The sequence below is a fragment of the Myotis daubentonii genome, chromosome 4 (assembly GCF_963259705.1).
Source record: "Myotis daubentonii chromosome 4, mMyoDau2.1, whole genome shotgun sequence".
Taxonomy (NCBI): domain Eukaryota; kingdom Metazoa; phylum Chordata; class Mammalia; order Chiroptera; family Vespertilionidae; genus Myotis; species Myotis daubentonii.
The window spans coordinates 7166458-7182013 of record NC_081843.1 but is presented as its reverse complement, the minus strand read 5'-3'; the positions used below and the strand labels follow the sequence as shown (position 1 = coordinate 7182013).

Sequence of the window (15556 nt, the reverse complement as noted above, 5' to 3'; positions counted from 1 at the left end):
ATGCTGGTCTTTCCTCTTCCAATTTATCTTTCATCCTATCATTGGTTAAAGTTCTTTAAAGAAATTAATTTAAAAAGTCAAACCAATGCTACCTCCTATTCAATTTCATTGACTCCATACTTATACAGACTAAAGTTCAAATTCTTGGGCATGGTACTGAAAACCCTTTACAATCTGCCCTTAGTCTAACTACATAGCCAGATCTCCTAAAAAAATCTACATTTTGCTCATGTCAAGCAACTATTTTCCTTAAAACACTCCCCCCCGCCGCCCCCGCAGGCATGTTCCAATGTCAAGCTGACACTGCTTAGAGAGCTCCTAATGACTGCATTAGACGCTGAGCTCCTTGAAGGTGCAGCTAGATTAGTATTTTGAACCCCCAGCACCAAGCACAGTACCTGGCACACAGCAGAGGCTAAATAACTGTTTGCAGTTGTTTTCTAAAAGATTTTTACTAGTAGAAACAAAGGAGAAAGAGTAAAAAGGCTACACACCCTTTCCCTTCTCCTTTTTTTGCCACTCAGACCCTGTAAGGAAAGACAAAGTCACAAAACAGCATGGTCCAGTGGGAAGAACACGGGGTTTGGAGCTGGAAGATCTAAACTTAAGTCCTTGCTCTGTCACTGATTAGCTATGCAACTTTGGGCAAGTCACCACTTTTTCTAGTCTGAAATTCATCAATATTCTATCTCAGAAGGTTAAAAGGATCAAATGATTCATGTGAAATATGGGAAAGCACTTCATAAGCTCTATGGTGAGGCAATGGGCAAATTCAGCCAAATAAAAAAGTTTTTTAATGAAAATGGCAGGTCCTAGACTTAGAATCCCAGGATTAAAAGAGAGGGACCCTGGCAGTCAGGTAGTTGTACTACAAAATACTTGACTCCTAGGGTCTCTCAAAAAGGAAGTTTCAAGCAGGGTGGGGAGGATGTATCAGAATCACCTGGGGGAGTGGGCACTTGTTTTGAAAACGGTCTCCAGGAGAATCAGACACCAGCATCCAACACCACCTCTTAAGAACCAGAGCTCTACACCTGTGCTTCTCAAGCCTGGCTCTGCAGCATAAACACTGGGAAGCTTGTCTAGGACACATAACGTGGCTCAATTTCCAAAGTACAGTAGGCCTGGGATACAGGAAACTGTACTTTTGAGAAATCCCACATGATTCTGATGTACAGCCAGGTCTGGGAATAAGATCTGCCCACATATAAAAGCAAAAGTGAGCTCGGCTCATTCCTAGGGATTTTTGTCACAGAACCTTTTGGGATGGGAAAGGGGCAAAGGTAATGAGTGGATAAGGAGGAGGAGGAGGACTCTGGGTACAGGGGAAGTCGGGACACTCCAGGTGAGGAGGTGGAATGGGAGATGAACTGGCAGTGCGATGGCAAGAGTCAACATGGAGATTTGCCCTTCTCTTCCTCCTCACCACTGCAGGCAACACCTTACGGTGAAGGGTTGTCCCAGGCAGCACTGGTAGGAGGGGAGGAGGAGAGAAATCCCAAGCTGTAGCAGTGGGGAGAAAGGAAGTTCCTGTGGTCTTATTTTCCTAGGTGGCTGCCCATACAGGACGCTATGCCTAAGTTGGGGACTGCCTGAACTATACTGATTGCCATAAATGGGCAGAACATTAACTTTCTGTGGGTAAACTACCTTTGGAATTTAAAGTTGCAAGGGCACTGCCCTTGAAATGGTTACCTTCGATGACATTTTCTTTGTATATGGTGGCCAATTTAAAGACGAGTTAAGCTCTTGAGATGAATTACTATTCCACATTCCAATCTCCACGTCCTCTTCCTCTTCCCAGCCAGTGGGGCGATTTCCAGGCAATGGCATATCATCACCACACCAGCCATCTTGCATAGATTTTGGTCCTGGTTGTGGATTTGTGATACAAAGAAAAACGTACTTTAATAAAACAACTTTTTCTGGAGGATGAGCATACAGTAAGAGGGCAGGGTGTGGGAATAAAAAAGCCCCCTTTTATTTCCCTTCCCAAATTTGCATAGCAATACTGAGTTAAAAGTTTCATTAAGCAAGAATTTATTCTTATTGAAAGTCCTAAAAAAAATTTTCCATGCTTTTACAAATCCGAGGGCTCCTCAACATGGGACCATAGCGGCATTCTTGTTTGCATGCACTTCACCTGCATGGCAACACACAGGACAAAGAAGATAGATGAAACTCAGAAGAGTTCATTTTCATATATATTTTCAGGGCGAGTGGCCAAAAATATTGCAGGTCACATGCAGAAAGCATCCTGTCTATACCCTCGGCCTTTGGAATTTCTACGGTGCGTCCTATACACAATCTATGGGACAATGACAATGCTCATCTGAATACCGGGTCCTTCCTGAAATTTGCTCATCTTCTGTACAATGTCCAGGGAATCATCTGGAACCTGTGCCAGACAGTTGGTCTATGTGTCCCTGTGACTATTATATTCCGTCTCTCATGCTGGATAGCCTGACAGCTGCTTGACTATTTCCAGATAATCTAATTTGGTAAAACATAATTTAGACTTGGTGAAGTACATGCAAATCATTAATAGTTGCAGTTCTAAGGAAACTGAGAAAAGATAGGAAAATTCAAAAAGATAAAGAGCAAACTATGTTACAAATTCAAAGAGCCAAATAGTGAGTGGCATCCAGTATGAGGATACATGGCTACCTTAACAATGACAGACATGATCCAATCAACTATATTCAATGAGATCACCACTGCTATAAAAGAGCTGCCAGGGGTTATCGGTAACTTACCAGATTTGCTTAACGCTTGTGGACCAACAGAGCTGGAGCCCCACGTGGAAGTGTTGGATGCCACAGCAATGGGTTCCCCCCAGCTGGGACCACTGTCTATGGGTTTACCCCATGCTGAAGTACCATTATCCACAGTTGTGGCTGGAGTAGAAGGCTCCCCCCAGGGCTCACCCCAGCCTTTAGAAAGTGTGGGAAAAGAAGTCATCAGCACATGGTAGGGAGGTACAGTGGAATCAGAGGCAATAAGGAATACTTAGGGAACAAAAGATGAAGAACTTTACATTTATGTATTATATAGTGATCCTGTGATGAGCAAAAAATGGCATCTATAGTATGTAAAGACAAGTCATTTCCCATCACTGTACTTTAACTGCAGTAAGTGCCCTTTGGGTATAGAGTAGATTCTTTTGAGTAACCTTATTCATGGTAAGTCATCTCCTTTAAAGAAGATAAATTTAATTCCTGAAAAGTCAAGTCTGTCTGAACTACACCTAGTGAATTAAAGCAGGTGATCATGCTGGGTGATAGTGAGTGTACAGAATGTTTACCATACATGCAACCTTTCATCATCATCATTTGGGAAAAAGGCACCCTACGTTTCTATGTGCTGGACAATGCTTCTTAAAAATTTTGAAATATTATTAAATTGTCCAAAGCAAAGAAAGGCAAAGCCATAAACATGTTTAAAAAAACAACAACAGAACAGCCTTCCCCATTGGATACCCAGCTGTTTCTTCTAAGAATTAAACTAGTTAAATTAATTCAATAAATTATATTCAGGATAAAAATTGGGCATTGAAAGGTTTGTTCATGAAAACACTCCTATTGCCACATCCAATTAATAACTAAGACAATACATTCCAATGACACCTAATGAAAATGTCACTGTCAAGATAATTTGCAGACAGAAATCAGTTCCTTATGAGGGAAAGTGGGAATATACTCGAAAGGCACTGCCAAATGTTCCAGGCACACACACTCATACACAATGCATCTAATGGACTTGGATTTCATGCCTGTTCAGATCAATCCCTGCTAAGGCCAAACGTAGTACCTAGTATTTAGAGCATGGTCATTAACACTTGCTGTATTTCTGAGGATGTTTTATTCCAATAATAGAAGAAAAAGTGCAGCTTGACTCAGAATAACTGAGATAAGTGTACAGCATCCCCACCCGACACCACCTTTCCAATTCTGCCTTCGGCAGCATTCCTAACAGAACAAAGTGTGCAGGACTCCACCCAATCTGCTGAAGGCAGAGCTGCTCCCTGATGGTGAACACCTTACCTATACTTTTCTTCCCTATAAGCTTCTGGGTTAGAGTAAAGCAGGCCTCTGTGTGCACAGCAAATACTGTCAAACACATCTTATCAAAGTAAGCTGAAACAAGGCCCACAGTCCTGTGAAGTGTTTGTAAGACCATCCGACTCCACATAGTAACAACTCACCGGAGCCGCCTGCCTCTGGGGTTGAGATGGCACTTGCAGACGGCAGCAGCTGGTGCACCTGTGCTTGCTGGTCTGAGCGGCTGCTGCCATTCGGGACATTTTTGTTCCACATGTTCACATTCTTATAGTTGTATTTGTTGGGATCTCCCCACGCTGAGGTTCCGTCATCAATGTCCATTTTGCGCCGTATGGACTCCGGGGATGGTTCCTCCCAGCCTGTGGGTTCTTCTTCTTTTGCTGGGGCTGGAATAGGTCCGCCCAGCCAGCCTGTACCAGAGGGTTTGCCTGGAGCCGGAGGGACTCCCCAAGACCCAACAATGTCTGGTTGCTTGTTCCAGTCTGGAGAGCTGACTGGCTTTGCCGAATCTCCCCAACCCAGCGACTGACTAGACTTTGGAGGATCTCCCCACCCCTGGGAAGAGTTAGATTTAGAAGATTCATCCCATCCTGATGAATTATTTGGATTTATATTATTTCCCCAAGTAAAAGAACTAGTTTTACCAAGCTCATTCCAACCAGAAACAGACCTGTCACTGTCACTACCTCCTGAGCTAGATTTCTTATTAGCCTCACCCCAATGGTTACTCCTTGATGTGTCTCCCCAGTTATCAGTGGCAGAAACAGACCACCCTTGGTTTGACTTTTGTCCATCACCCCAGCCCTGTTTGTTCTTTTGTGAATCATTCCACATGGGCTTCTCGTCTTTGCAATGCCCCCACTGATTGCTCTTGACCATTCCTGTAGCAGCAGAATCATCTTCCCACCCCCCCTGGCAGTTTGAGCCTTTGGAATCTCCCCACCTCAGAGCAGGCTTGGGATCTCCCCACCCCGATACAGATGAGGTATCATTACTGTTAGGGCTAGTCTTGTCTATACATGCCCCTGAGTTAAAAGTCTGTGTTGCAGAGCTTCCCCAAGCCTCTGTCCCATTGTCAGTTTTTCTTTCCCCTCTAGGTGATGTCTCAGTATCCCAGGCAGTATTCTGCTTAATTGGAGTCTGTCCCCAACCAGAGTTGGATAGGACACGTGGATCTAAGTCAGTTCTGTTAACAATGCTTTGGAGTAATGTGTGCTGATCAATTCTTCTTCTGTCTCTACTCTGAGTCTCCCCAGTTACTTTTTCTTCGAGGCGTCCAGTGCTCTCTGTACTACCTTCACTGTCCACTGTACCTCCTGTTTTGGCCCACATGCTGTTTTGCTCATTTGTCTGAGATGTGGCAGAACCCTGATCCTCTTCCTCAGTAGAATTCCATCCGTTTGTAAACTTCTTACCGTTGCCGTTTGCACTGTCACTGGAATGCTGATTGCCAGGCAGTTTGCTCCACTCCACGCTGGGTACATTAGTGCCAGTGTTTTGTGCAGGAGTTCCCCATCCTCTTCGACTTCCTCCCAAGTTTGCACCATTTCCACTTCCCCAGGATGCACTCTGGGAATTTGTGGCCCCAGACTCCCACAGGCCTCCTCCTTTATTTGAGCTGACTGGAAAGTTCGTGCCCACAGGCCCATTCACGCCAGGCTGCATCAGAGTTGTGTTCACAGTGTCACCGTCAGCTTGGCCGTCGGGGCTTGCACATTTGTCTCCAGAGTAGTTAGAACCATAGGCACCCCAGGTAGTACCATAAGAGCCTGCACTTTTTGACTCTCCATTGCTAAGGTGAGGAAGGGAAGTGCCATTCATAACCGATGGAACCTGTATCTGAGGATGGTTCATTGTGCTCACACGCCAGGCCCCCGAGTTACTGGGCAGCTCATTATTCTGTACTGAACCGGAGTTTGGTAAACTAGAGGTCATAAAGTTAGTAGTGTTATTTGGTCCAGTCATTTCAGTGGTGATATTCTGAGGTTGACCACTGAATGAAATCTTCTGTGTACCACTTACTTCGGATTCACAAGTTTCCTGAAGGCTTCCCCAGGTACCATGGGTAGAAGAACCACCCACTTTAGAGTTAATACTCTGATTGTTAGGCATCTGGCCTATGGTACTGCACTGAATATTGATGCCAGGACTACTACTCCCTACAGGCCCTTTTAGGGCAAGTCCGTTGTTTTCTAATACTGGCCAGGCACCATGGTTGCTAGCTGAAGTCAAAGTGCTTGGATTTACCCCTCCATTTGATGAAGAGCTTACAGTGCCCCAAGCATTCACTCTATTGTTGCTACTTTCTGACTTGCTTTCAGGAGCATCCACAGAGACCTGACATGTGCTTATTACGGCTCCATGGGAGAAGCCCCAGGGCCCAGTACTACTTCCACGACCCAAACTATTGCTGCTGCCACCGACCACAAACTTGTTTTGGGAACCAAGTCCAGTGCTGTTTCGAAGGACATCTTTCTCACCACCTGTGCTCCCTGAAGCCATGGTAGTGACGTTTCTTTCTGACTCGGTACTGGAGGCAGAGTCAGCATCCATGCATTCCGAAGCCAACTCTGGGTCACTGAGGACCAAGGGCCATGCTGCTTTCTCGGGGGAGTGGTTTACAGCAGCATCCTTAGCGTCTGTGCTGGAGTTGCTCGAAGACGACACAGGTCCCCGCTGTGAACTTTCATAATGAGATCCGGAAGCGTTGTGGTTAGTATCTAAAATAAAAGTACAAAAGTTTATGAAGTTTTTGAAAAATTGATTAGCCATGTATGTGGCTATGATACATGTATGGGGCTACTCAACATCAACAAGATATTACTATTTGGCAGTACAGCCTGAGCCGGTTTGGCTCAGAGGATAGAGTGTCGGCCTGTAGACCAAAGGATCCTGGGTTCGATTCCGATCAAGGGCACGTACCTTGGTTGTCCTCCCTGGCCTGGCTGTGTGCAGGAGGCAACCAATCGATGTGTTTCTCTCACATCAACGTTTCTCTCTCTTTCCCTCTCTCTTCCACTCTCTCTCTAAAAAAAAAAAATCAAGGGAAAAATATCCTTGGGTGAGGATTAAAAAAAAATAAGTAAATTGATTAATTTTAAAAAAGACGAACTAATTTCTTAAAAACAAAACAAAACTTGGCAGTACGGTTACAAGGGCAATGGTTACATCACATCCACCAATCAGTTCCACTCAGGCAGGGAGGTCTGCACTTTGCTCACCAATGTTGTCCTAAGAGCCTAGAGCAGTATCTGGAACATAAGAGCTACTCAATAAATATTTGCTGAATGAATTAATTCCTAACTTATCAGCAAGTAGAAGAAGTTCAAATGAGGAAGGATGAGGTGGTAGTAATGCATTAGTGTGTATGAAGCAATCCAGGCTTAGAGACCCGACATGGGAAAAGAGTCTGAGATGCAGATGGGTAAGGGCAAATGAACAGGCCAGACTTAAGGAAATGTATTAGAAATGCAGGGATGGACAAAAGTACATTTACAGTTGCAATACAAATACAATAATTAATAACTAATATAAGAATAAACTGTGTCACATATTCACAACTGTAAAACCTACTTTGGCCCACTCCTGTATATTAGGAAATCTTTCCCTAGCCTTTCTTTCTTGGAACAACTGTTTATTTATTTATTTTTTAAATATATTTTTATTGACTTCAGAGAGGAAAGGAGAGGGAGAGAGGGAATCATCGATCGGCTGCCTCGTGCACGCCCCACACTGGGGATCAAGCTCACAATCTGGGCATGTGCCCTGACCAGGAATCGAAACGAATCCTGACCTCCTGGTTCATAGGTCAATGCTCAACCACTGAGCCACGGCAGCCGGGCTGCAGTGCTTTTAACACACATGTTCAAGTCATGCCCTATATCTAATGAACCCACCACTGGGTTGTAGACCTAGAAAATAAATGTAACTCACTATTAGGATATTACTAATAGAAAAATCAGTTCCTATTAGTAACATCATTTTCTCTCAAAGCACAACTGTTAAGCAGCAAAAAGTGATGGAACGAGAGAGAGTAGCAGAAAAAAGGACTACTACAGAGACACCAAAAATGTATACATAATTCAACATAGATTTATTTTAAAGTTCTATAAGTGACTGATTTTTACTCCGTTTAAGAATCATTTTAAATATATATATATATATATATATATATATATATATATATATATATATATATAATGTAAAATATATATTTCAGAGAGGGAGATAGAAAAAAATGATGAGAGAGAATCATTAATCGGCTGCCTCCTTCATGCCCCCCCACCAGGAATCGAGCCCGCAACCCAGGCATGTGCCCTGACTGGGGATTGAACCGTGAACCAGGTTGATGCTCAACCACTGATCCACAATGGCTGGGCAAGAACCATTTTTTTAAGCTGACATCTTTCAGTACCCACAGGAAATTAAGGGTATCAAAAAGCCAGTCCGTCATACTAGATAAAAAGAAATCAGCATGCCAGCACCTGAACTACCAGCAACACTACTCAGCACTACGGCCCGTGTGCTTCATGGGCACTTTGTCACTGAGTCCTCGAAGCAACACTAGAGCACAGGGAACCGCCCCCCCTCGAAGTACCTTCTCCCCAAAGAAAATAATAATCCCACTTATTTACTCATTTTCCTCATCTCGGTAAGATTTATCCTTGATTCCTTCCTGTGCACAGCAAATTCAAACGTCACCAAGTCCCAAATTCATCCACTTTTCTCCAAATCTAAAGCAATGAAGCCACCATCATCGTCTCTTTATCGGCTATAGCAAAAGTACTTCTGTTGCCATTATTTGCTCTTTGGTTGGTGTGTGTGTGTGTGTGTGTGTGTGTGTGTGTGTGTGTGTGTGTGCGTGTATATGTGTTGCCACATCCATTCAGCAGGAATAAGAATATAAGATTGGGAATATCAGACAAAACCATCCTAGCTGAAAATAGAGGGAGGGACCTGGAATTTATCAATGAAACATCAGATGCATTCCCATAACCAGAAAAAGATGGAATATTTGTCATCAGCACCACTAAACAGCCTTGTGCTGGAAATACTAACCAATGAAATATGACCCCAAAATGAGGTAAAGATAGTAGAAAAGAAACAAAAAAGATTGACATTTTAAAAATAATAGTTTTCCATATTCCAGGAATAATCAACAAGAAAATATAATGGGAAAAAAAGAGCTTCATTGTAGCAGTCACAAAAAAAACTATAAAGCAACCTGGAATAAAGCTACAAAAACCCTTCAAGTAACATGTGATTGAATTTATTGCATGCCATATTGAAGGCAACTTGATGGGTACGGAAATTTTCTCAACAGGAACCTGTAACAATGTTTGAAGTTTAATCCAATTATAAGAAATCGCTAGTAAGAATCTGTAAATTGATTGGGAGTGATTAAAAATCCATATAAAACAAATGAGAATTTTTAAAAATCTCAAAAATAAGAGTGGCCAAGTGGGAGGGGGCAGGCGACTTGCATCCCCTGAGTTGAATAGCACTGCCCTGCCAGAGCATCTAAGCACTCCAACTGAGCAGAGAGTGACCCAGAGGCATGCCACAGGTTAGCTTCTTAAATCCGTAGGAGAAAAGGTAGGTACAATACTTAAAAAAGGTTTTTTAAAATGAGGCAATTTTCCAAATAAATCTAAGTGTTAAAAGAGGAAAACATGAAGTTTTAAAAGAGGAAAACAGCGAATGAGAACTTCTATACATAAAATCAAAGAAATTTTAAAAATGGCAGGCTTGACTACTTGCCAAAAAAGTAAAGCTTTTAAAATGTCAACATACATTAAAAGCGAAAAAAAGAAAAATAAAAGCCAGCAAAATACACATTTTGCAAACTAACTCTATCATAGACCTTGAACTGCTAGTGAAAATTTCTCTCAGAATCTGGTCCCGACTTCGTTTGGAGATGGTGGGTGGTCTAAATTCTCCTTCTGCTATGTATTCAAGTAAAATAAGGAGAGATGCCGACAGTAATTATTCAATAAAATTTCATTTTTTAACTTGGAACTTAACTTGATACTTCCAAAAACACTAAATCGAAAGACTCTCAAAATTGCATTTACCAAGGGTGAATCACAGGACCTTTTTACTTATGGAAAATGTTGCAGCTTAACTAGAAAACGCAGAGGGGTGTGTGTGTGTGTGTGTAGAGATACTAGTCTAACAAGCTGTAATAGAATAAGACTCCTCAGCAATCACAACTAAAACGTTTCCCAGTCAGACTATTTCAGAATTGGAAGACAATCTAGTTCCTTAAAGACAAGGAAGCTAAAACCCATCATTATAAATGATCTGGAGAACACATGTATAGAAACATGATTAAGTAGAAGACGACCATAAAACTCTTACAGGAAAGAGTAAGGAAGAGTAAGAAACAGTGAAAAGCAGGTGGAACAAAGGGCACAGTGGAGTTTGCTGAGTGCATGCAAAATACAAAATCTTATACATTGCACTGCTGAGGCAACTATGATTTGGATGACTGTACTTCACTGAGAAACAGCTGAAGTCCAAAATGCCAGCAGCATCCTGCTCTCGCACACAATTACCTCGATAGTGGAGCAGCGCGAGCACTACCCCTGAGAAAGAATGCAAGAGTGCACCACACAGCACCTGCCCAGGACCCCCAGCGAGCACGTGTGGGGCAGGACAAAGACTGCGGGTAAGTCAAGTGATTTATTCAGGCTGAAGTTAGAGCCAGGAAAATTCATATATTTTTCTTATTAAATTTTTAGCATATTTAGGTAAATATGTGCTTTCTGCCTTGAAGACTTTCAATCTCTCCAGAAAGGAAAGACCTTAAGAAATAAATAATACTTTAAGTTTTACAGTATTTCCAGAAAGTATGAAATGGTATCATTGGAAATACGAGAATCTTAGATGTATAATTTCGAACATCACTTACATGAGAAAGTATAAAATGTTTCAGGCATTCTAGCTTCTAGTCGAGGGTTTGGCAAACTTCTGTAAAAGTCCAATCAGTAAATATGTTAAGTTTTGCCAGCCAAGTGTTTCCTGTGGCAACTACTCGGCCAATGAATACTCTGTCACTGTAGCTTGAAAGCAGTAAGACAACAGGCAAAGAACTGGGAGTGGAGACCAACAGGCTACAGGCCAACCTCTGTTCTAGATTAAAGATAATGGTGACACCACAACTAAATGCAACATGTGGACCATGACTGGGTTCTGGTTTGAGAACTGGGGTAGGGGAAGTGGGGGAGAGCTAAAGGGCATTCTAGGGCTGGGGCTCTAGACCGGAGGGCGAGTGCCTCAGCCAGGCCAATGGTGGCAGCAGTGCAGACGAGAGAGAAAAGCTCAGAGACATTTGGAGTTAAAATCAGCAGGGCATGGTAAACCCATGACCTTAAGAAGGAAGAGGGGAGTCAAGCATGGTTTTAAGATTTCTACATGGGTGATTGGATGAATGGGGATGCAAACTTTTGAGCAATGGCATGAGGAGGAGAAACTGGCATGTGCTAAGATAATGAGTTCAGTTTTGGACAAGTTGAGCATGAGGGGCCTCAAATCAGCTGAAGACATCCAGACTGGAACACGTGAACCTAAAAATGTGAGTGATCTGAAACAAAGCTACTGGAAGGAATAAAACCTGAAAACTGGTCAATGAAAAATGAAAGGGCTGCCCTGACCGGTTTGGTTCAGTGGATAGAGCGTCGGCCTGCGGACTGAAGGGTCCCAGGTTTGGTCCTGGTCAAGGGCATGTACCTTGGTTGCCAGCACATCCCCAGTAGGGAGTGTGCAGGAGGCAGCTGATCAATGTCCCTCTCATTGATGTTTCTAACTCTCTATCCCTCTCCCTTCCTCTCTGTAAAAAAATCAATAAAATATATTCAAAAAAATGAAAGGGCTTTAAGGAGAAAGTGATCAACAATAAAACATGTAGATATCTATAAAAGTCTGTTTTTTATCACATTTAAAAGTAAAATCAAGCCTGTACTTGATATTAACAGATCAGTGAGTGACCTTGGAAAGAGCTATGCTATTAGTCAAGTGAGTAGAGTCAGATTACAAAGGACTGAAGTAAATTGTAAGTACAGGCTACTTCTTCAAGAACTCTGAGACCAAGTGGAGGAAAGAAATTCTAGAATGGTCTCAAGAGAATGGGAGTTTAAAAGGAACTTATTTTAAAGAGCGACAGAGACTTGAGTGGGTTCATAGACCAAGGGGAAGGTACAAGTTGGGCGAGAAATGGAAGTTACAGAACAGCAAGGATATGTACCACATTCACTGAAAAGACAGTGAGCCTGGCCAGTGTGCTCAATGGTTGAGTGCTGGTCTATGAACCAGGAGGTCATGGTTCGATTCGCAGACATGGCACATGCCTGGGTTGCATGCTCGATCTCCAGTAGGGCAGGAGTGTAGGAGGCAGCCAATTGATGATTTGCTCTCATCATTAATGTTTCTAACTCCCTCTCCCTTCCTCTCTCTGAAGTCAATAAAAACATAAAAAAGAAAAGACAGTGAAGAGCACAGGTGGAGGAACAATATTTTATTCTTTAGACATCACTGGAAATTTTAATGTTAACATTTTTTCATTAATATTTCCCCCAAGTCTTGGTGTTTCACCATTATAGCTCAATGTCCCTGAGCTCCTTTAAAAAAAAATTCTAAAGCAAGAAAGGGTACAAGGAGTCCTATACAAACACCTGCATGCCGCTCGCCTTAAGAAATATACTACTCGCTTTAGTATGAAACCCGTGTAACCCTTCTGATTACTAGTATATCTCCTTCCTTTCCCACTGCATAACCAAGTGTAACTTCTCAAAATGCTATTTTAATTCATCACTAAGCAATACATTGTTGTTTTGTGTTTTGTTTTTTTAAAATATATTTTATTGATTTTTCACAGAGAGGAAGGGAGAGAGACAGAGAGTCAGAAACATCGATGAGAGAGAAACATCGATCAGCTGCCTCCTGCACATCTCCTACTGGGGATGTGCCTGCAACCCAGGTACATGCCCTTGACCAGAATCGAACCCAGGACCCTTCAGTCCACAGGCCGACGCTCTATCCACTGAGCCAAACCGGTTTCGGCTGTTTTGTGTGTTTTATATTTTATATAAGTGATACCATACTGTGAACAAACAGAACGACATCCTTGGGACAACCAGTAGAAATGTGAGTGTCCCCTTTTTGCTTAAGGGTGATCATAGTACCACGGCTGTATAGGAGACTGTCCTTATTCTTAGGAAATTACCTGTGGAAGTACTTAAGATGAAGAGAAATGAATGTTTGAGCACACATGTATGTCTATATGATGGGGGGAGGGTGTGCATAGGTAAGTAGTAACAACTGATAGATTTGGGTGGATGGCATACAGAGGCTCACTGTTCTATTCGTTCAATGTCTCTGTATTTATCCTGTAAGCTCGATGATAAAATGTGGGTTGGGAACCCTTTGGCCCACAGGAACAAAGCTGCAGCCAGCCCTGTTAAGCACTGGTCCTCCACAAATTCCAGTGTCATTTGGGCAGGAGCAGGGCCTGATGCCTCATGGCTCTAAGGAATCAACTGCAAAAGGTCTCAGAGCATCAGCTGAAACCGTCACTAAGTGTTCAAGTGCAGCTTGCAGAGTTGTTTGGTTTGACTAGCACAGAGTTCTAAAAAACGTGACATGAGAATGGAAAGATATTTCAGGCAGGGTACAAAATTCAGTACATTTACCCCTGGTCCCATCACTCCCTTTCACCTTTTACATCACTTACCTGCCAGCTCGTGAAGGCATTTTAGTTTGCGACCTCTGATTTATAAAGTACCCAATCTCATATAGGCACTGTTCCCACTCCCAGACTGCACTGGATAAATGAGAACTGCATTATATGAGGAAAAGGGAGACACATCCAGCATTGCACAAACCTCTGACTACATTTCTATGTATGTAATGAATGTAGTTATTTAAATGTCAATTCTACTCCATTAACTATCTCTATTCAGGAAACAAAAAGCCAAATGTAAATACAAATAGACAAAAATGAAAACAGATTGCCCCCCACAATTCTGAACTGCATATAGTTCGCAACACAGAATGTCTGTTTCTGGGCCACTGCTTGTGCTGCGATGCTGTCCACAACACTGCTCCTCACAACCACCAGGCTAAATTAAGGGTTGGTCACTATATTGTTATATTAACCTTTCAGGAGCTGGGACACAGTTAACTGTTTAAGAAGTCTTCCCTGATTCACAGATACCCAGTGGTCTATTCTGTGGCTAAAGTTTCTACAACCATTCCTAGTAGCACCACAAAGAAATTTTAATGTACATGTGTGACATCTGCTGGTAGGTGGGAATTCACAAATGTTTACAGAGACAAAAGCACAAATCTGGTTCTCCTGCAGAATGCTTTTCCTCAACATCTGCACTCTAGTTGTTGGGACTGGCTCAGACTGCAGTCAGGCGGCTGCACCCTCACTTCCATCCACCTCCACATGAATGCCGTTCGCGCTTGTCAAGTCCTTTTGGGACAGGCGGGACACTTTTCCTTCTCAGACTCTTTAGAAGACACCTTCCTATGCCTACATCCTAGGCCTTCTTGTCATCTGAATGTACATCGGTAACGCTTTTGGATTTTTTGAACCATATCCCTTTTTGAGAAACAAGACTCTTATACTCCAGTTGTTTACATTTCAAAAACAGCTTTGTTCTTTCATTTCCCAAACTGAAAAATAATATATTCAACATATATCATTTTCTCAACTTACCACCCACTTCCCTGTTTAATTACCATACCACCATTGCTTAGCTTGCAGTAGGTACTCAAGTATTTATTGTATAATAACCTCTCTTAAGGTTTTAACTGCATTTCATATTATACTGATGACTCAATACATCTGATTCCAATCTGACTTCACAGATGAACTTGAAACCAACTTATCAATTGTTTAGCATCAGGACTGTGTCTAAAGCAGACTCTCCTTCTGAAAAGTGGAGGTCCTCTGTACAACTTTTGGGGGAGAGAATTCATCCAGTGCCAAATGTTGGGCACTAAGCTATTTGTTTTAACATGTCACTTAATTCAATCCTCAGAGCAATCTTACAGGTTGGATAGTACTGCCTACACTGACAGAGTAGGAAAGAGGCTCAAGTGAGCTGAGTGATCTAGCCAAGCTCACATGGTAATAACTGTCTGGAGGGGAGGGAGTATTAACTCAGGATGATAATTCAAGTTTTATCCTTTCCAATAACAACGTGCTGTTCTAATTACCTACGCTAGAAAAATTGCACTTTTGTCCTCTTCCTCCTTACCCATCACAGCCAGTATGTTGCCAAAGCACAGCATGGTTGTTATGAGCACAGCTTTGGAGTCAGACAGACATTGCTGAGTCCAGGCCCTGCTACTTATAATAGCTGTGAAATACCGTAATACGTAGAGCAGCTCCTGCTCCATAGACAGAGCATAGAAAGGGACAGTGACATCTGCCTGGGACAGTAGAGAGGGCTGCTCGGGTGAGACTCACATACATGGAGCATGTA

General features: G+C 42.5%; 1 protein-coding gene across 17 annotated transcripts in view; it reads right to left on the bottom strand.

Annotated features, from left to right (window-relative positions):
• TNRC6A (trinucleotide repeat containing adaptor 6A) overlaps positions 1-15556 on the bottom strand; it is a 94784-nt gene that overhangs the window by 22925 nt on the left and 56303 nt on the right. For 12 of the 17 annotated variants that reach the window (XM_059692106.1, XM_059692109.1, XM_059692114.1 and 9 more), the window contains 4 exons: positions 4205-6781; positions 2757-2933; positions 1696-1871; positions 495-527 (listed from right to left, as the gene is read on the bottom strand). In XM_059692106.1, coding sequence (XP_059548089.1) covers positions 495-527; positions 1696-1871; positions 2757-2933; positions 4205-6781 — 2963 coding nt within the window. Of the gene's footprint in view, positions 1-494; positions 528-1695; positions 1872-2756; positions 2934-4204; positions 6782-13791; positions 13882-15556 lie in introns of all 17 variants that reach the window. The other 5 variants (XM_059692112.1, XM_059692107.1, XM_059692123.1 and 2 more) reach the window with 4 other exon arrangements.